This window comes from Lepidochelys kempii, chromosome 16 (assembly GCF_965140265.1).
Source record: "Lepidochelys kempii isolate rLepKem1 chromosome 16, rLepKem1.hap2, whole genome shotgun sequence".
Taxonomy (NCBI): Eukaryota; Metazoa; Chordata; order Testudines; family Cheloniidae; genus Lepidochelys; species Lepidochelys kempii.
The window spans coordinates 10,998,635-11,023,291 of record NC_133271.1 but is presented as its reverse complement, the minus strand read 5'-3'; the positions used below and the strand labels follow the sequence as shown (position 1 = coordinate 11,023,291).

Sequence of the window (24,657 nt, the reverse complement as noted above, 5' to 3'; positions counted from 1 at the left end):
CCCGCAGCGCCCGGCCGAGCGGCGCCACCCCGCAGCCGGCTCCCCCGCGCCGGGGCGTGGGGGTGGGTCTCGGCCGCGCCAGGCTCCCCCCCTCGCCGGCCAGCGGGACAGGCACAGCCCCCGGCCCCGCCCCCGGCCGCCCCGCGGGACCCCGGCCCGGGGAACTGCCCCCGGCCCGGCCCCGGCTCACAGCAGGGTGAGGGGGACCCCCTTTGCGGCTTGGCACGGCCCAGGTTAGCGGGAGCCCCTCCCGGCCTGGCACTGCATGAGCTAATGCCCCCCCTCCCCGCCCTCTTTCTGGGGCTGCACGGGTTAATGGGGATCCCAGCCACCGCCTGCTTGGCTCCACACAGGTTAATGGGGATCCCCCCCCTCCCGGCTTGGCACCACACAGGTTAATGGGGACTCCCCTCTCACCTGGCACTGCACAGGTGAATGGGGACTCCTTCTCCCTTTCTGGCACTGCATGGGTTAGTTCTCTCCCCTCCCCGCAGCGCAGCCCTAATCTCTCCTGCTGTCATGGTCTTTCACATGTTAAAAGACCAGAGGAAAAGAGTATGAAGCTCAAAGCTTGTCCCTTCCACCAGCAGAAGCTGGCCCACTCCAAGTGATTACCTCACCCACCCCCTTGTCTCTGGGGAGCTAAAAGGACAGACACGGACAGGGCCAGAACAGGTTAATGGGACACAAGCTCCCTTTCCCCCAGCCTAGGGCTTCATGAGTGAATGGAACACCCAACCCCACTCCCCTTGCATTTGCTGCTGGTGAGAGGAGAATAGCTTAGCCACCTATTACCGTTTATCCAGCTCTCTGAGATGCAGGGTCCCCACAGGCTCCTGGCTCTAGCCACCTGTGGGATTCTAGCTCCCCTGGGGGACCTGTTTTGGAGTCCCCAGCTCGTGGATTCGGGTGCAGAATCCCTGGAAATGGTGCACTGGGGAGGGAGTCTGCCTCTCCACAAGGCAGTTCTTCATAGGGCCTCTGGGCTCTTGCCCCTTACTGCCATGCCCTTTACCCCCTGCCTCCACAAACCTAGTGTCAGTGAATATGGCACTGATTAGCAACCAAGCTTGTCTTGAACACCTGCTTTTGCCTGCTTACTTTCAGCTGTTCCAGGGCCACAAACAGTTGCTCCATCTGAGCCAAGGGCTGCCAGTAAGGTGTGTGGTGACAGCTTCCTGGAGGCTTTTGCTGTCAAAGGCCACATCTACACTAGGAAAAGAGGTATGGTTTACCTGTTAATTAAAATGTGTTAAAATCCTAGTGTGAACAGAACAAGTTGTAGTTTTAATGTTCGTTTGTCGAGGTGAAGGCCATCTGTGATGACTAAACCCACCTTTTTCCTCATCTAAATGTGGCCAAAAAGCATTTAAGTAGTTTTCCTAAAGACAGAGGGGTTTACAGATTACACCTGCAAAGACAGGCCCTGTCTGGAGACAGCAGCCCTGCTTTGCAGGTCTATACACTGCTTCTCTTGGGCACTGTCTACACAAACTCTGCAACTGTTCAGTGACTACCAGCGCAAGCATAGACCGTATATGAGTGGTACTTTCAACCACCTTGATTTCCAGACCCGCTCTGTACAGGGTTAGATAACCTAGGGCCTGCTCCAAAGCCCCCTGAAGATAACAGAAAATGCCCGCTGACTGCAGTGGGCTTCCGGTGGTAGTAACATGTGTATCCCGTTGGGGCTAGCGTTCCCCCTCGCGAGCACCACAGGCTCTATCAGAGGAACAGAAGGTGGGGAGATTGTAGAGGAAGAGGTTTGTACAGATAAGCAGCCAGATTCTCCACAGTCCAGCAGCATGATTGTTACTTACACCTGTGCAAAATGCTATCCAGGCAGAGTGATAGCACTGATGCTCACTTTGCTCAGGTGTATGCAATGACACGGCAATGGAGAATCAGACCTGAGCAGGTCTTGACTGAACCCTTGTTCAGGAACATTAAACCATTAACCCAACCCTCTCCACCTGTTTGTTACGGCAGGAGCAACTGTTGCTACTCGTTACAGTTAGGATTTTCCTAATATCTCAAGATAGTTAAGCAGTAGAACAGGTGACCCAGGGTAGTTGTGAACTTGCGGTCATTGGAGGTTTTAAACAATAGGCTAGACAAATACCTGTCAGGACTGGCCTAGTTAGACTTATCCTGCCTGAGCCTGGGAGGATGGAGTAGATGAACTCTCAAGGTTGCATCTAGCCCTACATTTCTGTTATTTCTACTGATATTCATTCCCTGATTACCCCTTCTAAGGCAGTATCCTGCCATCATCTTACTCAGCTGACCAAGGAAATAAACTTCAAAGACACAAGAGGATCTGTTTGCTTTACAAAGTGTATACAATTTTATTTGTCAGGACATTTCCTTCCTTTGTCAGATGTTACTGAATCATATTGATTTTCAAGGCTGAAACCTTCTGTCCCAGCAGCCCATCTGGAAAGCTCCTGTAGCATTTCCCCTATGGGTCTCTTGTAGCAGGTTTCTGGTGTGAGACATCCATCCAGCCTTCAGGGTAACTAGCTGAAGGATGCAACCCTGCTGTTCACATGCAAATCTCCCATTGCCTATAGAGTGGGAGGCTTTGTGTGAGAATCAACTGCAGTCAGGCCTTTTACCTTCTCATTGTTGTACTAAGGAGGAAAAAATGCCTTGTGAAATGAATGCATTTACCAGCAGGAGAGTGGGGTGGGAGGAGGTATTTTTTCATGCTTTTTGTGTGTATATAATAAGATCTTCTACACTTTCCATAGTATGCATCTGATGAAGTGAGCTGTAGCTCACGAAAGCTTATGCTCAAATAAATGGGTTAGTCTCTAAGGTGCCACAAGTCCTCCTTTTCTTTTTGCATTTACTCTGCAACAGTCTTTTGAGCTCAGTTTAATGTTACCCTTTCAAACAAGCAATCATCTTAAATGGCAAATCCCATAGCCAAACACACCCACTCCCTCCCACCACATTAGATGAGAAACACAGATTTTATGCTCCCCATGGCTATTCCAGGGTCAGTTCAAGTCTCTGGCATTTGTGCACTAGTAACTGCTCAGGGACCATGGCTATTTGGGCCATCCAGTACTGATAGCACAACGAGAAACTAATGACTAATAATAAACAGATGCGCACAAAAGAATTGGTGGAAGAACATTTTCTGGCTCAAGATAATCACAGAAATATCAGATGGGGTAGGGGCAGAAATGATTACGTGCTAGAGACCACCCCATTTGCATCAACACAGGTTTGCTCCCAACATCTCAATCATCATTTCCCCCAAGCTACTTAAAGCTTGCCTCCTAAATCAATCCCTCTAGTCCTTTCATCATTTTTTTTTTTATTCCTCCTGTCTGGATTTCCTCCAATTAATTAACACATTTCCTGCAATCTGAGGTGCCAGGTACTGCATTCATATTTCTAGGCACAGACTCACCAATGACCTAGGCAAACCGTTCAAATGAGCCTTAGAGATTTAAGATCCAGGATTTAGGGAGGCAGTGTGGCCTAGTGGACCTCAAAGACCTGGGTTCTAGTCCTGGCTCTGCCACTGGCCAGCTGGGGGACCTTGTGTAAGTCAAGTCATTTCTCTGTGCCTCAGTTTCCCCGTCTGTAAAATGAGGAGAGGGATCCTCCTGTCCTTTGTAAAGCATTTTGAGATGTACCAATGACAAGTGCTATATAATAGGTATTATTACTTAGGCCCATTTGAAAACGTTACCCTCTCACTGTATTCTGTGGCAGTGGATCAAAGATAATGTATCATCAATTTTGCAATGATCAACAGGAATGAATTCCAGCAGGTCACTGGAATGAGTAAGTCATAGTGGAGACTCAGATGTCTATAGAACCCTATGGACTTCTTATGCAAGTGGACATAGAGGGTTACAATACAACCCATGTTATGAATTCATCGAGGGTCATAATCCAGCATTTCCCTGTACTATATATACATGAATTACCTGCAAAGGGAAAAAAAGTGGATTATACTCTCCACCCTCACCACCTTTGTTTCCTCATGATGTAAGAAGGCCTGCAAGGATTGTTTTTAAACAATAGGAGGTGGGGGAGGTTGCTCTTTTATCTTAGAAATATTAAGAATGTCAAGTTCAATCCCTGCCGATGACTTGTGAAGCAGCATGGTTAAAAATGGTGGTCAGTACACGGATCTGAACTACTGTGGACCTCTGGTACTCGGGAGGACCTCCCCGTGGCCGGAGGGATAGGTAACCCACACTAACCCTGGGGAGGGCCATGTCTCCATCTAGTGGCCAGACTGTGTAAGAGGTTTAATGTGTCTGCTACAGCTTCTGACCCCTAGACCTTGCCCTTTAGCTCAGGCAGCAGAGGTGTGTGCTTTTAGATTCAGAGAGATGTGGCTCAGTCCCAGCAGCCAGCCCATCCAGGAGCCATCACTACACATGGAAAGATGCTCAGCCAGTTGTACATGCTCTTATCCCCTGGAAGAACATACCAGGGATGAGGCCAATACTGTTCTGTAGAAATTCCTCTTAAACCATAGGACATACAGATTTCTAGAGTAGGGATCTGATTTATGCAATCAGTTCTGTAGGATGAGTCAAAGCCTGCAGAAAAGTTCTTTGTGTCTGAAATTCTACAGAACTTTTCCTTAAAGGTAGGAAGAGCAGTGAGCACAGATTGACTCCCCACTGTTGGAATGGGCCAGTGGGTAAATCTTCCCCTTCTTCATGGTCAGACACATTGATCAGAGGGAAGCCCTCCCTTCTGACCATGTCTGGAAGAACAGAGCTCTCCTTGTCCCCAAAGCCTGTACGTTTGGGACTGCTAAGGAGAGGCCAAGTGGTTCAGGCCAGCAGTCAAGAGAGGTGGTTCTGTTCCTCCCATTGACTTGCGCTAGGACCCTAACCAAATAATTTCCCACTTCCACTCCACTGTCAGTCTTATCAATGGAGATCATAAGATTTTGGGAGCAGGGACTATTTATTACTATATATGTACAGCATCTAGCACTAAGTGCTGGTCTCATTTGGGGGCTCAAGGTGCTACCAGTACCCATAATAAATAACAATAGGTGGGCAGTGTGGGAGGAGAGATGGAGTGAATCCTAAAAAGCCCACATCTGGATCTCCAAAGAATACTGACAAATGCAAGCGATTCTCCTTTCTGCATTTCTTTTCAGGTGTAATGTTTTTGCAATGCTGGGAATAAGATCAGGTGACTTACTGCTTTTTGACTTGTCAGAAAGAGCACAATGTCTGATCCTAATCCGAGAGCTTTAAACATTTCATCAATTTCTCTGGTGGTGAGGGAGGAAGTTTGTCCTGTGGCCAAAAGAAGCGAGTTGCGGATGTTCATTTATATTTACAAACATTCCTTGGATTTTTCTTCAGCTTAAATATGAGCTCCGAGCTCCAGGGAAATGCAAGCTGCTCTCATTAACTGTTTTACAAGTGCGACATGTTACCTCTGTATATTAGACAGGTGACGTAAACCTCTTACACTGCCAAACAGACCTCCTGTGTCTTGATGCTCTGTTTGATTTCAGTGGGACTGTACATTTGAAATAGTATCACCAGAGATTGTTGCTGGCTGTGGGAAGCAGAGGATTCAGCACGGCAGTTAAGGGGTTAATGCAGAACACTGCTCCACCTCCGTGACAGTAACATGCATGTGTAAAAATGTGCATCTGTCAATCTGTGGGGAACAACTAAAGATAAGATCAATTTCTTACAGCATTCAATCTGACTAATGCAATTTTGCTGCACATTGGACTCCAAGAATTGTAACCTTAGTTCAGTTAGGCGAATTCACAAACAGATCCTTTAAAAAATGAGCGTCTGCAGGGGGACGCAATCAAAGAGAGGGTCCATGACTCACGGCATTCAGTCCAGGCAATGCACAGATTCCAAACCCAGAAGGAATCATTGTAACCATCTAGTCTGGCCTCCTGTACAGCACAGGCTAGAGACCTGCCCCAAAATAATCCCTAGAGCAGATCTCTTAGAAAACCATTTGGGGAAAATCCACCACAACACTTGGTACATTGTTCTAATGGTTAATAATTCTCACTGTTATCAATTGTGCCTTATTTGCGGTCTGAATTTGTCTAGCTTCAACTTCCAGCCATTGGTTCAGGCAATCTTGCTCCCTATGAAATTCCACCAGTGGTAACCGGCATCTTGGACTCCTCATATTGAAAAGGCAAATTTCATAGTAACAGCTCTTCCCTAGTGAGAACATTAGAAGGAGCAATGCTCTCGGGATACCAGTCTCCCATTCATCATGCACACTGCACACACCACCTGTGGAGCGGTACGTTTTTTGCTAAGTTTTTATTTTAATTCAAGGACTTTGCTTCATACAAAATGTAATTGTAGAAACAACTGCAGAATTCAAAGTTTGGCTGATAAATATTACTCAGGCAGCAAACTAGGCAATCACAGAATCTTTTTTTTTCTCTTTTTTTTTGTGTAAAGTTCCAGTTGTGTTGCATGGTTGGAACTTTTATAATTTTTAACACTGTTTTTTAAATATAAAGTTTTGCAACAAACCCCCAATTTATATCAAATATAATTAAAAATTAACAACTGATGAATACATTGTATCAAAAAAGTACGAAGATAAACATTTTCCATGCACATACTTTATATATATATATATATATATATGTATATATTTTACATGCAAACATTACTTATTCAAAGTACAGCCACTACGAGACTGGTTCTGGATGCAGAAAACTGGTTGGTGCAATTCAAGTTTGGCAACTCACTATGAGAATTCTGGGAAATATTGTGGGTGTGTTTAAGAGACAGCGCACAGGCTGTAAAAATATGCAAATAGGGCTATGAACAACTGTGGTTAGGTTCTTCTGTCACTGTCATTTGGAGACCCCCCCCCCCCCCCGAGAGAAGAGTGGGAAGTATTCAACAATGTTCTTCTTCGTGGTCTATACTATATAAGAATTTAAATGATCCAATGCCATCTATTTCTGTGAGATTCCAGCCATCTTATTTATATGAGATTGTGGCTTTTAATATCTAAAATGATGCAGGAAAGGGAAAGGCGGGGCGGAGGAAAAGACAAAATAAATTAATACAGAGAGAACATTCCCTTTCACTTTCCAATGTGGGTACAATGGTTGCATGCACTGATCAGCCATACTGTTTTTTTCCTCCTTTACTTCTTGGAGTAAAATAGTAATGTTTTCTTTAAAATTTCAAAGAAAGTGTTTGTGCCTTCATACAAGGAAAATGTATAAAACATTTGGTCACAATCATGCTGAAGCCTGAAACAGGGAAATCCAGCAGGTTAAGCTACAGAAGGGATGAAGGTCTTTTTGTTTGTTTTGTTTTGATTTGTTTCCTTAAGTGTCATCTTGTTGCATAGCCCTACAATTAAAAATGATATCCATTATCCATAATGTACCTCTTGGCTAAAGCACTTCCTTTCCTCAAAGTGCACAGATATATGGAGATATAATAGAGATGAGTTGGTTATCTTTTAGCAGAATCCAGGGATGAGATTGGCCAAAGCTCCTAAAACAAAACAAGGTTCAATTTTTCTCAACGTAAAGGTTAGAGGAGATGTGGACAACCACCCGACACCTGTCCTGCTCCCCTTCGTAGACTTTTCCGATAGTGATAGATGCCTTCTGAGCCATTTTCTAAAGCGTGTGATACCCCTGCTAACCTAGCTACAAAACAAAACCGGGCCCATCAGGATTGCTGCTCCTCCCAAGTACCTGCTCATTCTACAGTCTTAGTGTCCTATGGCTTGGTCACTATCTCAGGCCTACTCCCTGCCAGCATTCTGACCAACGCCTCTTTTGTTGTTTGGCATTGCTGGGTTTTCCTTCTCCTCCTCCCTCACCCTTTTCCCAACGTGCCATGTCAAACCCCTGACTGCAGCACGTCCAACAATGGCCACATAGCAGTTCTTCCAGCCCATCAATGGAAGGTCTGTCAATCTTTTTCTTTAACACTTTCCCCCGCCTTCTTGTCATTGTCTTCTCCCCAGACTCCAAACACAGAAATCCGCACTCACGCACAAAAAGGAAATGATCTAACATAAAAATACAGAAATCTCATCCCTGAGAGTCAGATTTTTTTTTTTCAACAGGCAATAATAACAAGGCTCTCTCCAACCGCCCTCGACACGAACTATGCACCATGAAACGCCAGAGCTTTCACAACCAAGTTAAGACTAGACATGCAATGTGAAAGTCTTTTTTTTTTTTTTTTTTCTTTAAAAGCATTGCTGCTGATGCTGTTACTTTTACCTGCATTTCTCCTGCAGGATCTGAAATTCTATTCAACGAGAAAAGGCCGATTTTATTTGCCCTGATCATTCTCCTCCCGCTCCTTAACAAAATTATTTAAAAAATATTTTTACCCTCCCCTTTGAAGTTTCCAACCTGGCTACTTGAAAACACTGTTCAAGAAACATACATGTGGCATTGTATGCACAGTAGATATCTGAGACTAAACAGATCTTACAGGCTCTTCCTCTCCCTTCCTCCCCCCCCACCCGCCACTTTCTCAAGTTCTGATGCGTTGAAGCAAGAGGGAGCATCATCGCTGTGAGAGATTTCAAAGGCTAGGCACTTAGTAGTGAACAACTGGAGCATTCAATAGAAACAGTGGGACCTGGAATGACAACTGGACTAATTCTCTAAATAAAGTTTTTTTTTCTTGTTTTTTCTTTTTTTACTGTACAATTTACAAAAATGCACACAATGAAAAGTTAAAGTTCTATCTAATAGCTTGATATAAAACCAATTCCTTTTCTCCTTTCCACTACCCGCTCTTTTTCTTTTCTTTTCTTTTTTTTTCTTTTTTTTTTTTTTTTTTGCTAAATCAAGCTTATATTGTAAACAAGACAAAACACTGAGGGCATGTTGCAGTTGATAGGAGATGGGGGAGACAGAAACGAAAGTCCCAGCAGCAAGGAAACAGTCCTTACAAAGTAGCTTTATTGGGTGTCAGTGTGAAGGACTTGATGTGGAAAAATAAAATAAATCCACAGAGCAGCGTGTCGAAGCAGAGAGTCACGGACGACACAGTGCTTTATCAGCCTGAAGGTTTGTTACTGGCTCCATTGAAAATGACTGCCATTGTTGAACACTGAATCAAAGGATTGTCCCCGGTTCTGATCTGGGTTTCTCCTTTCCCAGTGCATTAGGCAGCTCTCTTCCTCTTAATGTTTGAATGAGATAAAATACAGGTTCGATTTTGTACAAGAGTGTCAATATCCATCCCTGGCCCCCTCTCTGACCGGGAAATTAAACAAACCACCACCCAACAAAAGCTATGGATCGACAGTCCTTTTTCTGCTGTAAAAGTTCAGACCTTCGCACAGCTCTGTGCATACATTGCAGATTTGGCATCTGGTATATGTCATTTAACTAGACAAGGCAGTAGGCAGGTGAGAGAGAGAGAGAGAGAGAAAGCACTCCCCCTCCACAATAATGATCTTCAATTATATTTATTTTGTCTAGTGCAAAAGGGGGGAAAAAAGAAGATAGAAAGAAAAGACAGAGGCTGAACGAGCGTCTCAGATGGCGTCGGGTTTGGAGTAGTTCTCGCCAGCGGCTGTTTCTTCTCCCCCCCACCCCCCGCCCCCGTGACCCCGGTCATCATGTGTGTCTGAGCACACAGCCATCCAGATGATAAAACTCATCGATTCCAAACGCGTACACCGGCAAGGGCTTTGCCTTTGTGCTAGCACCAGTCGTCCTCATCGGCTTCATGGTAATAGCCACGTGCTCTGGCGCATGTCCCAGGGCCTGTGCTGAGGCCCAATGTGTAGTGGTAGCCGTTGGGAACCCTGCGGATTTGGTGAGACTGGGAAGTCAAGGATGAGACATAAGAAGTCCTTGAGGACCTTCCTGAATTGGTGGCGACAGCCTCCTCAAAGGTGAGCGTGTCCTCGGGCACGACACGGTACGGGCTGTCACTGTCGTCGCGGTGTCCAAGGTAGGGGTCAGAACCAATGCGGGCCACCGGGGAGCGAGAGTGGCTCTGAGAGTCCCCATGCAGTAACGCATTATGCTCAGACAAACCTCGGCTCAGGCGTCCCGGGGAGAAGGTGGGCAGGCTGGTTTGGAAACTGGTGAAGTGCACGGGTGAGGAGTTGGCGGTCTTGTAAGTGATGCTGGGGCGGGGGGTCAGCGGAGTCTGCGGGAGCTGCCTCCGCCCACGGCACGGGGTGCTAGCACCAGATGTCGACAGCAAGGGGCTCCCATTAACTGAACCACTACCCTACATGAAAATTGGAACACAGCAAATCAAAAATAAAAAAGGAAACACCAGACAGACACAAAGGCACGCGGGTAAAAAACAGAAGGACAAGCGACAGGAGGGAGAGACAAATCACAAGAGGAGAGAAAAAAAACGAAAAAAAGAGAGTTTAGACAAGCACAGTCAGGGGAAGGAGGTTATAGAGAAGCAATTAAAACAGAGATGTAAAGAGCTGGAAAAGTGCCGTGAGCGATAATCGGAACAGAAACAATCAGAGCGTTAGTAGGACGCAAACCAGCAGACGGCTCCAACAGAAAGGGACATTGTCAGAGAAAAGGCATACAAACCAATCATATTCTTTCCCAGCTCCTTACCTGAGCTATTCAGTAGGAAAAGGTTTATTATTTTCCGCAAAACAAATTGGAAAAAACCCCCTAAAATCTTTCATATTTTTTTTTAACATTTTGCAGTCTTTTTCAGGTTTTTGACAACTGAATATTGTCAATGTTTTGATTTTCTGTTGAAAACTGAAAATATTTTGGATTTTTCGTAGTGCGATGCATATTTCTGTTGAATTAAAAAAGCCATTTTTCATCACACACGCACACAAAAAGATGAAAATGTTTTGACCAGCTTGACTCTAAAACAACTGGGATCATTAAAGAGAACACTTAAAAATCTATTTACTTTTCACTATTTATGCTGTGCGTTTACTTTTTGGGGTCTCAAGTTGGATGGCAGAGTACACAGGTCAGTTTCACATTGTTGGTGAAATTATGCTCTTACAGACCCTGAGTCACTTTGTAGAAATCAGCAGAGTTATGCTAGCGTAAAATTGGTGTGAGGAAGAGGAGAGTCAGGCCCTTGTGTTGCTGTTTATTTGCAAGAATATGAATTTTCTGAAGTATTTTTACAAACATTTATTTCTTGTTTGGTTGAAACAACCTGACAGCACCCTTAACTTTGGAAATGAAGCTCTTAGTTTATTATATATATATATATAATCAGGTCATTCCAGTTCTTGTTCTGCCATACACATTTTTTCCATTACATTTTTGTAGGTGGATTGAGTGGTAGTGGAAGATAGCAGCTTTAGTCTTATATATAGCGAAGCTACCATAGACAATAAAGGGGAAGGGATGCAGATCAGGATAAGTAAAGAACACATCAGAGAACTTCTGACCAATTTTAATGAATTCAACTCAGCAGGGCCTGATGCTATTCATCCCAGGGTACTGAAGGAATTATCTGAAGAAATCTCGGAGCCACCCACTGGCAATAATATTTACAAACTCTTGGATGACAGGAGAGGTCCTGGAAGACTGGAAAAGGGCTAATGCAGTGCCCATCTTTAAAAAGGGGGAAAAGGAGGAGCGGGGGAACTATAAACCAATCAGCCTGACTTTGATACCTGGAAAGAACTAGAGCAATGTATAAAACCTTCAATTTGCGAATACTTGGAGGATGAAGGGGTGATCACTAGCAGCCAACATGGATTTACTAAGAACACATCATGCCAAACCAACTTGATTTCCTTCTTTGACAGGGTAACTAGTTTGGTGGACAGGGGGAATGCGGTGGACATAATATATCTGGACTTCAGCAAGGCTTTTGACACAGTCCCACACGACATTCTGATAAGTAAGCTGGATAAATATGGGTTTGGCGAAACTACTATTAAGTGGATACACAATTGGTTAAACAACCACAAACAAAAAGTAACTATTAATGGAATGATGTCAGATTGGAGGGAGATCTCAAGTGGTGTTCCACGGGGATCTGTTCTGGGCCGGGTGTTGTTTGACATCTTTGTTAATGACTTGGATGTAGGAATAGAGAGTGTACTGATCAAATGTGCAGGTGAGATAAAGCTAGGAACGGTTGCCAACACTTTGGAGGACAGAGCTAAAATTCAGAGGGATCTTGATAAATTGGAGAACTGGGCTACAGACCACAAAATTCAACAAAGACAAATGTGAGGTGCTACACTGAGGGAAGAAAAACCAAATGCACAAATACAGAATGGGGGATAACTGGTTTGGTGACAGCACTGCTGAGAAGGATCTGGAAGTTGTGGTGGATCACAACCTCAACATGAGTCAACAATGCAATGCTGTTGCAAAAGAAGCAAATGCAATTTCAGGTTGCATTAACAGAGGCATAGCATGCAAGTCTCGGAGGGTGATTGTATTGCTCTACTCGGCGCTGGTTGGGCCTCAGCTGGAGTACTGTGTCTAGTTTTGGTCACTCTAGTTTCTCCACATCCTTTCTACACATTAAAGAATCCAGAGGCGAGCGACACAGATGATCAGAGGGATGGAATGCAAGTCATATGAACAAAGGCTGAAGGAACTGGGTATGTTTGGTTTGGAAAAGAGGAGATTACGAGGGGACATGATAGCAGTCTTCAAATACTTGAAAGGCTGCCATAAAAAAGATGGAGAAAAGTTGTTCTCTCTTGCCACAGAGGGAGAACGGAGGCAGAGTGGTTCCTGAGATGCCAAATTACAGTCAACATCACCACCTCCAGAAGCAGCGGTGGCTTCTGGGACCCAGTCTGCCGGAGCTAGCCAACATCAGGACAAATACTGTGTACTGCTCAAGTGACCTTCAAACTAGCAGACTTGGGCAAACAGAGATTGCGTTGTTCATTCCATTAATGTTGAGTCAGGGGAGAGTGAGGGGAATAGGAGTCAGCTAATTTATTTTATTTTATTTTGAAGCAGGGAGGGCCAGAAATCAGATACTTTTTGAGGTGTTTAGACAAAGTGCTTCCCTGGCAAAATTTGCTAAGCCAGGCCTGGCTCCTGGTTAAAGGTAGTGTCCCCAAGGGAAGGGAAGAGCTAACACATAGAAATAGAAGAAGTAGAAGAAAAAGAAGAAGACCCTTGAGCGTTAACAGGTAGGTTACAACAACGCAGAAACCAGCCCAACCGAGCTTCTCACAGGCCCCTCATCAGGGCAAACATCCTGAGCTCATTAGGGTGGAGCTGAGTCTATACTGACTGCACTGTTTATTTAAAAAAAAAAATCTGTGTGTGACCAAAGGGACATATTAACAGGTCCCGTGTGAGTCAACTGACATGCATCGCTTGGGGGGCCTTTTTAATGCTATCCTGTAGGGAGAACATACATGGACATTGGAATGACATTCTTCACCCGTCCTTCCTAAATCAACTCTGGCATTTGTTTTTAAAGAGACACACTGAGCTAACAAACAATCAACGGAGTAGTGGGGATGGGGTAATAAGATGTCATTGGAGCTCCAACACTGAAGGATTATTAACTTAGGGGAACCTCTTTGTTTTATAATTAAAGTGTGCATTGCATTTAATGCGCTAGTATATACACGTAGAAGAGGAGAGGTCCAGCTACCCCACTAACAACAACAGAAGTAATCATCTTCTTCCCTTCTCTCAAGGAGGAACAGCAGGATCAGAAAGAAAATTCATCTGCAGAGCAGCTGAGTATGAAATAGGATCGTAGTAGCTGGAGATTGAAAAGACTTAGTTGATCACTGAATCCACCCCTGTGCCTGAGCAGGGCCTGAATGTGTCAGACACCAAACAGATATTTCCCGTGGCATGACTGGCTGGAGCACCTGATCACTGAGATTTCTACAGTACAGAGAAGTCTGTGGGCTTAACTGGAACCAAGCAACTTGTTACTTGGTGAGGAAGAGGGGGATTACTGCCACTTGGTGGCAATTGCAGAGCTAATGAGGTAATTGGCTTAGCAAAGGGGAGGATACATATTTGGGAGGAACAGGATGTAAAGGGGGAGGAGTTCAGAGGGTGTGCTGTGTGAAAGGCTCCTCCTGCTGTATACCTATGCTACGTCTTGCCGTGTTGGGAAACTGAGGATTAAAGGAACATAGGTTAAAAAAAAACAGACCGTGGGTGGTGGTGACTTGGAGACCATGAAAAAAAGCGGGGTAGAACTGCTCACAGGGGAGCCTGAGAAGCACCCTGTGACACTTGGTCTCAGCCAAAAGGCCAAGAAGTAAATGATTTTACAGAGCATATGCTATACCTTAAGTATGCCAGTGTGTGTTGCAAAGCAATGCGTTGGGGACGAACGAGGCATTAAGCATTCAGTTACCGTCCACACCCAGACTCCGGGATTATAAACTGTTTTACTCCTAGGAATCGTGAAAGTACAATGCATCAGGAGAGAGGAATGCTCAGAACAAGGCGAAAGATCTGTTATCTTGGGGGTGGCACTAGTTATTATAGAGACTCTGCTTCTTTTTCAACCTTCCTTACTTTTATCCCATGGTCTCTAACCCACACAGCAAATGCAGCCGGCTTTCCTTCCCTCGGAGCTATCCATTTATCAAGTGACGCTGCTGTGGGGATGTGTGTCTGTTCAGATGACAGTACGAGTCAGCCCTCCTGAGATGGCCTGTCAGTCACACTCAGACTGCAGCTCTAGGCAGATTTCTAAGGGTGGTCACAACTTTCTCCTCCCTCGAACTAGAGCTAGACTGTGTTCTGAGACCCACTTAGGGCTCACTCTGGCAAGGTGCTGAGCACCCTCAACTTCCATCCAAGGTCTACTTTTTTTCTTGCATTATGTTAGCTGATTCCCCACTCCAGTACAGTTGATGTGTTTGTGGGTGGATTTAGCACCGTCCTAGCTCCTGTTTCAGAATGCTGCTGAAAATGCCCCTATTCCATGCAATTTGCCAGCTGCAAAGATGGGACCATGCTGGAGGCCATCTTCTGCCCTCAGTCGCCCCTGTTGAAGTCAGTGGTTGCACAGGTGTAACTGAGGGCAGGATTTAGTTCTCTGGGTTCCCTCTCTCTGCACTGGACTGTACTTGCTTGTATTCTGGTGGTCTGGATTTAGGTGGTTAGTACAACTCCATTTCTGTATAACGCCCAGGAGTGGTTTCTGGCTCTATGCCAAGTGCGGCAATAGGTGCTGGGTTAATATCTCTATCTCCTGGAGAGAGAGAGCACAAAAATCAGCAGTGCAACCTTCCCATTCTGCCCTGCCAGCTGGCCTGGGCTTCGACCTGGTGGGGCAGTTGCCCCAGGAGACGTGAGAAGGTAGTTCAGATTGCAGGCCCCACTTAGTCCTTGGCCTCTTTCCTGACACTGCCAACAAGGGTGCCAACTGGGAGGGTGGATTCTGAGGTATGGACCCCTGTTCGGTAGGAACTGGCCTGAGACCATCAATTCATTTTGCAGAAGACCTCCAAAGAGCTGTCAGATGGCAACAACCCTCTGCACCAGGCTCCATCTCTTATTGCCCAGCCAGCCCCCAACCCGGATTTTTTTTTTAACCTGGGTGCACCCACTGAAGATTTCAGGCCTCCTCCCGCCTTGAATCTCCTCACCTGTCTGTGGGGGCCTGGCTCCAGCCCCCCATTGGGCGAGGTGGGCCTGCTGTGATCAGCTGATTTGGGCTGAGAACGGTCCCGGCTCCCGTAGCGGTCGCAGGAGTAGAAGCGCTGTTTTTCAGAGGAAGAGGAGGAGTGCAGCTTTCTCTCTTGGGACCTGCCTCGTTCCTGCTTCTTATCCTTGGAAGACACCTCACCTGGATGTGCCGCCAAAATTTAAAAGTAATGGGTTGGGGCTGCAATAACCATAGAAACATTCAACTTGGGGCTGAGCAAGTTCAAGAACTCTGGGGGTCCCATGTGGGTCCTCTCACATGGGACTCCCCCCGCACACATAATGTAAGCCTCCCTGCTGGGCACCATTACTCGCAGTGGGAGAAACCCGCCATAAAGGCCCCCCCTTTCCCCTTGTTCCACGGGGAAAAGCCTCAAGGAAGCTAACTGAGCTGGGGCACCATTCTCTCTCCCAAGTCCCCATCCCCTCATCCTAACGCATGCAGAATGGCGGTTTGGGAGGATCATCGCAGTTCTGTGGTGTGAACGAGAGACGACAATGAGGAAAAGCCTTTACCGGCATCCCCATCGGCCAACTGGTTGGGTGACCTGTCCAACAACTTCTGCTTCTTGTCTTTCCGTCGATGGCAACGATGGTGATGGTGGTGATGAGCCTGGTCCGGGGGCATGCGCTCCAGGGAATACTCGTACAGGTGCATGGCATGCGGACGCTGCGGCGTCAGCGTGGAGATGGAGCGCTTCATGGGGCTGGTGTCTGGGATGGTCTGCAAAGCATAGGGAGGGAAGGGGGAGCAGGTGGGAGAGGGCAGAGATCACACTGCAGTTAATTGGGTGTCTTCCAGAATGGGAGCGTTTTTCGGGGTGGGGGAGGGGGGGAGACAGAGAAGGTTAATCAAACAGAACGAGAAAGGACAGAAGCGGTTGCACAATAAAACATTTAGTGCTAAATTTGTGGAACGAATGTAGTCGGCGATACCTGAATTGGGCTTTACTGTGAATTGTGTGACAACACAATCCATAGATGAATGCACATCATTTAACATCAGTGTTCATGTGAGTCATCAAGAAGGACTAAGCAGGATCACAGGGCAGGCATGACATCTAAATGTTTCGCAAAGATAATACGCCAATGTTTTTTTCACCCAGTGCAATTCCAGAAACTGCAACATTCCCAGTGCAATACCAAAGAAATAAGCAGGCACACACAATGATGTGTAAGTGGGGCAGAAAGACAGGCCATGCTGTCCAGCGGCTGTAGCAAACGACTGGGACTAAAAGAATCTGTTACTTCAGGCCTTGGCGAAGCCACTTGCTCTGTATGAGTTCAAATACGTGAGTTGGCCTCCGTAAGAACATAAGAATGACTATAATGGGTAGACGAATGGTCCATCTAGCCCAGTAGCCTGTTTTACAACAGTGGCTGGTGACAGATTCTTCAGAGGGAATGAACAGAACAGGGCAATTATTCAGTGATCCATCCCTTGTTATCCAGTCCCAGCTTCTGGCAGTCAGAGGTTTAGGGACACGCAGAGCATGGGGTTGCGTCCTTGACCATCTTGGCTAATAGCCACTGCGGGACCTGTCCTCCATGAACTTAACTCATTCTTTTTTGAACCAAGTTATACTTTTGGCCTCCACAACATCCCCTGGCAACAACTTCCACAGTTGACTGCGTGTTGTGTGAAGAAGTACTTTTTTATGTTTGTTTTAAACCTGCTGCCTATTGATTTCATGGGGTAAGCCCTTGTTCTTGCATTATGTAGAATGGTAACTAACACGTCCTCTATCATATCCCACTTTCCCTGGGGAATAAACTGCAACAAAAAGTTAAAACTAGTGAGCCAAATTCTCCTCTCAATAAGGCTGGTGCAAGCCCACTGATTTCTCATGAAAATCACTAATGGAGGAGACTTTGGCTCAGGACTTTCACTTAGTCCGTTGGCCCAGCTGCGGGACAGGGGTGTGCAGCCCCCACTGCAGCCCCTGCCAAGCCCTGGCCACGGGGTGGGCACACAGCCCTGGGAAGCTGTGCTAGGACTCAGTGCTGGGACACTGCGGGCTGGTGCACACGGCCTGGCTGCAGCCACCGATGGAAGCCACAGGGCTGGGGCGCATGGCCCCGGGTGCAGTCCCACCAAGCCCGGGACGTCACAAGGCTTAGGCGCACAGCCCCCGCCAAGCCCGGGATGTGGCGGGGAGGTGGTACACGATCCCGGGTGCAGCCTCCCGGAGGAAGCAGCGGGGCTAGGGCTGCGGGGTCCAGCTTGGGAACAAATGACAAGAACTTTGCATCAAATCCATGTTTGCTGCAGGCAATGTTAAGCCTTGTCCCTATGCCAGTGCCAGACCTGGTCTCTGTGACCTCCCCCTTTACAATCCAAGCATTAAGAATATTCTTTCCAAGTGTCTCACAAGTGCAATATAGGGTTGCCAATAGACAATGGAGACTTCATTACACTCTCCTCCCCCTCCCCCCACTGCCACCATGTCCCCAGCCCTGCCTTTCTAAGAACAGCAGCTCCCCGCTCCAGAACATTTCACCTGTAGCCAAGGTGCTGCAGGAGAAAAGGCAGATCCATCATGATGCAGGTTCAGAGCCACAAGGAGGCTGAATGGTGTCAGAGGGGTAGCCGTGTTAGTCTGTACCAGCAAAAACAACGAGAAGTCCTTATGGCACCTTGTGGCTGAAGGGGAGACCGGTGAGAAGAGGACCACTCTGTATGCTGGGAGGGCCTAACGAGACAGACTTCTTGGTTTCATAAAGAACCAATGTGGAAATCCTCTTGAAACTCTAATGGAACTTGAGCCCTTAGCACCGCGGTAGGACATGTACTGAGTAGTGCTCTGGGGCAGGGGCTGAGGTCATTGAGAGGGGTAGCAGTGTGCTTTGAGTTTTGGTCTCTCTCAACATTGCCATGGTCTTTGCTTGCATTATCCTGACTGCTACTAGCTCAGCGTGAGACCTGTCTCCTGCCCAGCAACCATTGATAAAGCTCCATAAATGACAAGAATCTGTTTTTCTTTTCTTTCCTTTCCTTTCACTTTGCTTGTCTCCAGCTCTTCTGTGGCCCTGCTTTATGGACATGCCAGCATGCTGGCCACCCTCTAGAGGCTCCACTGTGTTTATTGATTACGCAAAAGGAACTTGGTAGAGATGAGACTTCTACGCACAGCAATCTCAAGTCTCATGGATGTGGACTCGGGATTTCTCTCTGTCCCTTTGGTCATATGCGTGACAGAATGCTCCCTCCCCCTGTGTGCGCCTAAAATGACAGCTCTAGCAAAGCATTAACTTTGTTCTTTTTAACCTTTCTATCTACTCCCTTGTGGGGTTGTTCTGGTTGTTATTTTTTAACTGGTAGTGCTACTTTGTTAGCTTACACTGGAGTTTGAGTGTCTGCTGCCCCCTGATATTTGCACATTATTAGGGTAGCTGGTATGCAATTATTTTTAATTTAAAGGTTTCAGAGTAACAGCCGTGTTAGTCTGTATTCGCAAAAAGAAAAGGAGGACTTGTGGCACCTTAGAGACTAACCAATTTATTTGAGCATGAGCTTTCGTGAGCTAAATTGGTTAGTCTCTAAGGTGCCACAAGTACTCCTTTTTTTTTTAATTTAAAGACACCATTCATTTCCTAGTGGGTAGTGTCAGTGATGGGGTTTCTTATCTCACATGCAAGGGAGCAATCTGAGCAGAGTTTTTAACCCCCACATTCTTTCTTCCCAGCAACTCACTCAAACCTTGATCCTTCCCGTCAGTTTCACAGGTGGAACATTGCTGCTGGGGGCAGGGCTCTCACAGACACACAAGCACTGGGACGGCACCGACTGGGCACCGGGGATTCAGAGATGCCCAAGAGGACTCTCTCCAGGGTGCTGGGATGTTGCAGCCTGTTGGAGGAGCAGGGCAGTTCTGGCTGCAACCTTGGAGTATTCTGAGTCACGAGTCTAAAGGGACGGGAATTGGTGGGAAGGCTAACACACTCGCTGCCCAGGTAGGAAGATGGCTCTGGTGAGTGGTGAAGGTTTGTAGTGGTGAGCAGTAGATGAGACACACAGTGGGGACAGTAACCGAAATACAATCCACGAGGAAAGTATTTTCTAAATGGACAACCTACCCTAAATTCTCAGTGACTGAGGGACACTCTTCACTCATGGCTGCATTTGCTTTCCACAACCAACTCTCTGTATAGCTTTTCAGGAGTGATGGACCCGAATACTTAGATGATAATATCTAAACTGTATTCTTAAATTTGTTCACCTAAATTGGGGTTATTGCTGATTGTGCACTATTTGTATCTTATGACTTTAAAAACAAACTTTGTATTTGTGGTTTCAGAGTAGTCTCTAAGGTGCCACAAGTACTCCTTTTCTTTTTGTATTTGTGGATAATCTAAGCACTATACCCAGATGTACAGACACTCTTTTCTTAACCCGTGTACTATGTACTTTTTAAACGTTAGCTTTAATACAATTTTTAAAGTAAGGGGGAAGAGAAAGGAGGCGAAGAGGATCTCCGAACAGGGGACTGGTAGGTTACGCAGCCCAAACAAAGTGCTGGATAAAGGACCGCACCACTCTAGCGCCCTCTCCTGGAACTCAGAAGTGGGCTTTCCCCACTCTGGAGCTGTCCATTTTATAGGTCCTTCAGCCGAGGTACCTGTCTTAAGAAGACGCAGCTCTGTATTTAAGTCACCAATAGAGTGAACAACTGGCCGCAGCATAATTCATGCCTTATTTGTTTCCTTTTCCATTGCCTGCTCTGTACCTTCTTCCACACTGCCTTCCAGTGCCAGGCCCCCACACTTATTATTCAAAAAGGAGATTTCTTTTTTCAGGGGCTGGGGTAAGGTAGCAACACTGCAGATTTGACCTGCTGAGATACGGGAAATGACAGATCTTGGCCAGGAAGTAAATGCAGGAAATGTAGGAAAATCCTAAAAATGGAGATCAAGACCTTAGATCAGGGGTGGCCAAACTGAGCCTGAGAAGAAGCCAGAATTTACCAAGGTACATTGCCAAAGACCCACAGTAATACATCAGCAGCCCTGCCGATCAGCGCCTCCCCCACCCTCCCTGCACCTCCCGATCAGCTGTTTTGTGGCACGCAGGAGACTCCGCGGGGGGGAGGGGGCAGAAGGGGTGGAGTGGGGGCAGGGCCTGGGGCAGAGCCAGGGTTGAGCAGGGAGCGCCCCCCGGCACATTGGGAAGTTGGTACCTGTAGCTCCCGCCCCGGAGTCGGTGCCTAGACAAGGAGCCGCATGTGGCTCCGGAGCCCCAGGTTGGCCACCCTGACCTTAGATTAAGTAACCTGATAACCCACCTCTGCCCAAAGGAACTGCTGCAAAGGAAACGACAGGGAGGGGCAAAGATTTTCCAAAAAGAAGCCAAGTTCATAGGAAGCAAATCTTCCTAGGGCCTTATTCTTCAGTTGTTCCAGGTGCAACCCTCTCCCCCACCCAGAAACTAACGGAGACAGATTAGAACAGTCTCTCTTCCTATACCACACAGACAGGTATATTCCCTCCTGGAGGCTCTCATTACCATTGATTGGACTTGCACACCCACACCCAAGGTACGTCTGTGCTGGAACTGGAGATGTAATTTCCAGTGCACATGCTCGGTTTGACTGAGTGTAGCGTAGATGTAGCAGCATGAGTGGCAGGAGAGGCTCGCTGCTGGAGTACAATCCCACCCGGGACCCTAGGACGTACTCAGGTGGCTAGCCCGGCTCTATTGTTGGTATGCTAGCTCAATCAAACCTAGCATGATTACACCTACGCAAGCAGGAAATGACACCTCCAGCTCGAGCGGAGACATGCGGGAGGAGAATATACCATAGGCTTTGAGAGGTTCGTTAGTTTCTCATTCATTAGCAACCTTTACTGTTTTCACTTATGACATTTTTAGCCAACAAGGCAATATAAACAAATGCAAGGTATCACAATGTGCAGCATGCAACTACGGATCAAAGGAACTACAATGAACTGAAGTACAGAGAGATGGCAGCTGCATCTTTACAGCACCAGAAAGTAATCCAAACAAGGAGTGGGGGTGGGGGAGGAGAGGAGGGGTTAATGAAGGTTAATCATTGCTTAATAACAATTTAATAGGATACAACTTAGTGCAAACTACATACTGCTAGGTAACTCCCCGGTGACCGTGTTTTGCTCCTCTGCAAACAATTCGGACAAGATGAGAGAGAATATTTGAAGCAGCCATTGTCAGACATCACGGCAGATGTGCAGCGGACGAGATGATGAGACAGGAGGGAAGGTGACCAGAGGAAAGGAAGAAAGCAAACGGGGAGGGAGGAAGCGAGATCGGTAGCGTGAAATGATAAAAGACGGGAAATGCAAAAGGACAGAGACGTGACAGGCAAACAGAAAAGGGGATGAATGAAAAAAAATTGTTAACAAAAGTTAGAAAGAAATTAAAGTTTGGGGAGGAACCGGAAGTGGCACATAAAGGGTAGGGTGGAAGGTACAGAAGGGGAAACACACACAGAGAGGACATCAGTTATTCTGCTGAAGCTACAAACACTAAAACATTTGTCATTAAATGAGGTTAGATCTGTTCAGACACCGTAGGCCTGATTCATAAATAAGTGACAGCATTAATGCAGGGCAGGTGTGCGCTTCGTTGTGGGCAACCTGCAACATGCTTCTCCTGAGCAAGAAATTCACTCCCTGGCTTCATTAATGACCTCTCTCCCGTGCCCCTATTTGCTCACAGGCTTCATCTGTAACTCTTTGTTGGGCAAATGGAGGAATCGATTTGTTTTGTTTAAAAAAACAAACAAACTATAGAAGAGGTTGAAGGAGTCTCCTGAGGGAAAGTGATGGGTGTAAGGGAGAGCCCCGGAGCAGTCTGGCAGATTTTCTCTGTTCTGCTGGAGGGCTATCTGTGGGTCATGGGGCTTTTCAACCTGGGACTGATTTTGTCAGTTCTCATCAGTTAAGCAAGGCTGGGATTGGTCAGTACTGGGTCTGCAGTTTTCCAAGGACTGCCCAAGTGCTACAGGTGACTCCTTTCCCTGTGAATCAGTGTATTAAACTGGAGCAGGGTGCTGCTGGGAATGCTGTGGTGCTGGAGGGGCTAGTCTTTATTTTAGTGTCCCATGGTCATCAAAAAAACTCATGCGATTTCTGTGTTAACCCCTGAAATTTGCCAGGAAGAGATGCTGGTGAGAAATGGCTACTAAGACACAGCTGCTTTTCATTGGTGGGTGAGGGAATCCTATGCATGTACTGTGGTCCCCATTAAAATCTAAAGTTTTGCCTTTGCAAGCGTTGGCAAAGATTTTGTTGGCAACCACTGTTTACATGCACAGTCCTGAATGTGCGTTGTTGGGATTCTACAGGCTGAAAAGAGCAATGCAAATATAAAGTTAGTGTAAATATTGCATTGAAGAAAAGGATCAATGCCCAACACTAATGCCCAAGGAAGGGTTGTTTTTAGGGTTCGTACACTGACATTGTTCCCATTAAGAATGGCTTTAGGTTTGGTAGAACCTATCACAAGTCTATCCCATCAGGGTAGCTCAGCTTTTGGGACTTGCAGGCGGTGGTGGTTGGTTTTAAGCAAAATAAATAGAGTTCCTGAGAACACAAAGAATTCTGGGAGATGGAGTCTTATCCAAGGATTTCCTACAGTTCTCGGGGAAAGGTGTTCCTTTCTTAAGGTAGCACAGAGATCCAGACAGCAGAGCTGGGTGCAGTTTGTGTCCTGATCCAAGCTGGCTGGTATACAGACAGTCAGGAAGGAAGGACATATCTATTGGAGGTGTGGCTGTATACATGAGAGCCCTTCAGTTCTAGAATTCAGCACACCTCCCACATTCTGTCTCACCTGTAGAACAGCACAATCACATGCGACTCACTCATTATTATATGAATCAGGCAATTTGAGCTAAAGAGACACAACTAAGCATGGCAAGATGGAGATGTTCTAACGCATAACAGGCAGCGGGGTGATCGGAGAGTGTCTGGAGGACACGTTAGCAATGCACATGTGAAATGCCCAGAAGTGATTTGAGAAAACCGTGCTGTTATGTGCCCCGTGAAGTGCACAGGGGTAGTCACAAAGCTCTGAAGGCCACCTCGCATGACAAGGCTTCCTTGCAAGTCTCCATCAGATAAGGAAAGGAAGTAAAGTCTTAAGCATCATATTACTAATCCACCATACAGTGCACTACTTGCTAAACCTAGTTGGAGGGTGGAGGAGGAAATGCTTCATACTTCAATGCAGCCCTCTGGTGAGGGAGAGCCTACAGCACATTTCATATATAAACAGGCTCATCAAAAAGAAACATGCAGCTTATTATATTCCCAGGGCTATGGATATACCCCACCATGAAGTTAGGGCAGTGACGTAGGCATGTTATATGCAAGGTTATGGAATACACCTCTTCAAACCATAGAGTGACTCCCTGTCAATCGGAACATACATTTTCAGTTTATCAGATTAAATGAGGTGCTTTGCCCAGAGAGCAGGATTTCTTTTTTGCTGCCTGTATATGGGAATGGGGACAGCTGGGGAACAGCACCGTGTATACAGCATCCCAATGATCAAAAGCACAAAGGCTGCTCAAATTTCTGAGCCCCCAGCTCCATCAGTTTCTCTTAAAGAAACAAACAACCAACCAGTCACTTTAAAAAACAACATGACAGGGACAAGAAGAGAGAACGTGTTGAATGCTTGACTTACTGTAAGTTTTCCATTGCCAGTAAAGCCTCCCTCCCTCACCTGTGTTTCGGCGGCCAGACGCGGCATGGAAGCCGCCCGCCCCTGGCTCTCCAGGCCAGGCTGGTGTTCTCCGTTGGTCAGGGTGGGGCTGATTTCTCTCATTTCTACAACCTGATTGGATTGAGAAATATTTTCAGAAGCAGGAACATAAATGTCCATTTAAAGCAATCACTCTGCCAGGCTTGTTCCAGGACTAAGGCGAACTGCAGGGTTTCTATTTCATCTGTGAGGATTTATGGCTAGTCAAAGACACCAGCCTGAAAGCTCTGGTGACCGAAGGTCACTATTTATCTACAAACTGGCTCAGCCTGGGGATCGCTGGTGTACGCTTCCCCAC

At 46.5% G+C, this 24,657-nt stretch overlaps 1 protein-coding gene across 12 annotated transcripts in view; it reads right to left on the bottom strand.

Annotated features, from left to right (window-relative positions):
- Nucleotides 1–8,922: 8,922 nt before the first annotated feature.
- CACNA1B (calcium voltage-gated channel subunit alpha1 B) overlaps nucleotides 8,923–24,657 on the bottom strand; it is a 473,291-nt gene continuing 457,556 nt past the window's right edge. For 8 of the 12 annotated variants that reach the window (XM_073313878.1, XM_073313882.1, XM_073313876.1 and 5 more), the window contains 4 exons: nucleotides 24,282–24,431; nucleotides 16,130–16,337; nucleotides 15,556–15,755; nucleotides 8,923–10,232 (listed from right to left, as the gene is read on the bottom strand). In XM_073313878.1, coding sequence (XP_073169979.1) covers nucleotides 9,693–10,232; nucleotides 15,556–15,755; nucleotides 16,130–16,337; nucleotides 24,282–24,431 — 1,098 coding nt within the window. In that variant the 3' untranslated portion in view covers nucleotides 8,923–9,692. The remainder of the gene's footprint in view (nucleotides 10,233–15,555; nucleotides 15,756–16,129; nucleotides 16,338–24,281; nucleotides 24,432–24,657) is intronic. The other 4 variants (XM_073313889.1, XM_073313880.1, XM_073313885.1 and 1 more) reach the window with 2 other exon arrangements.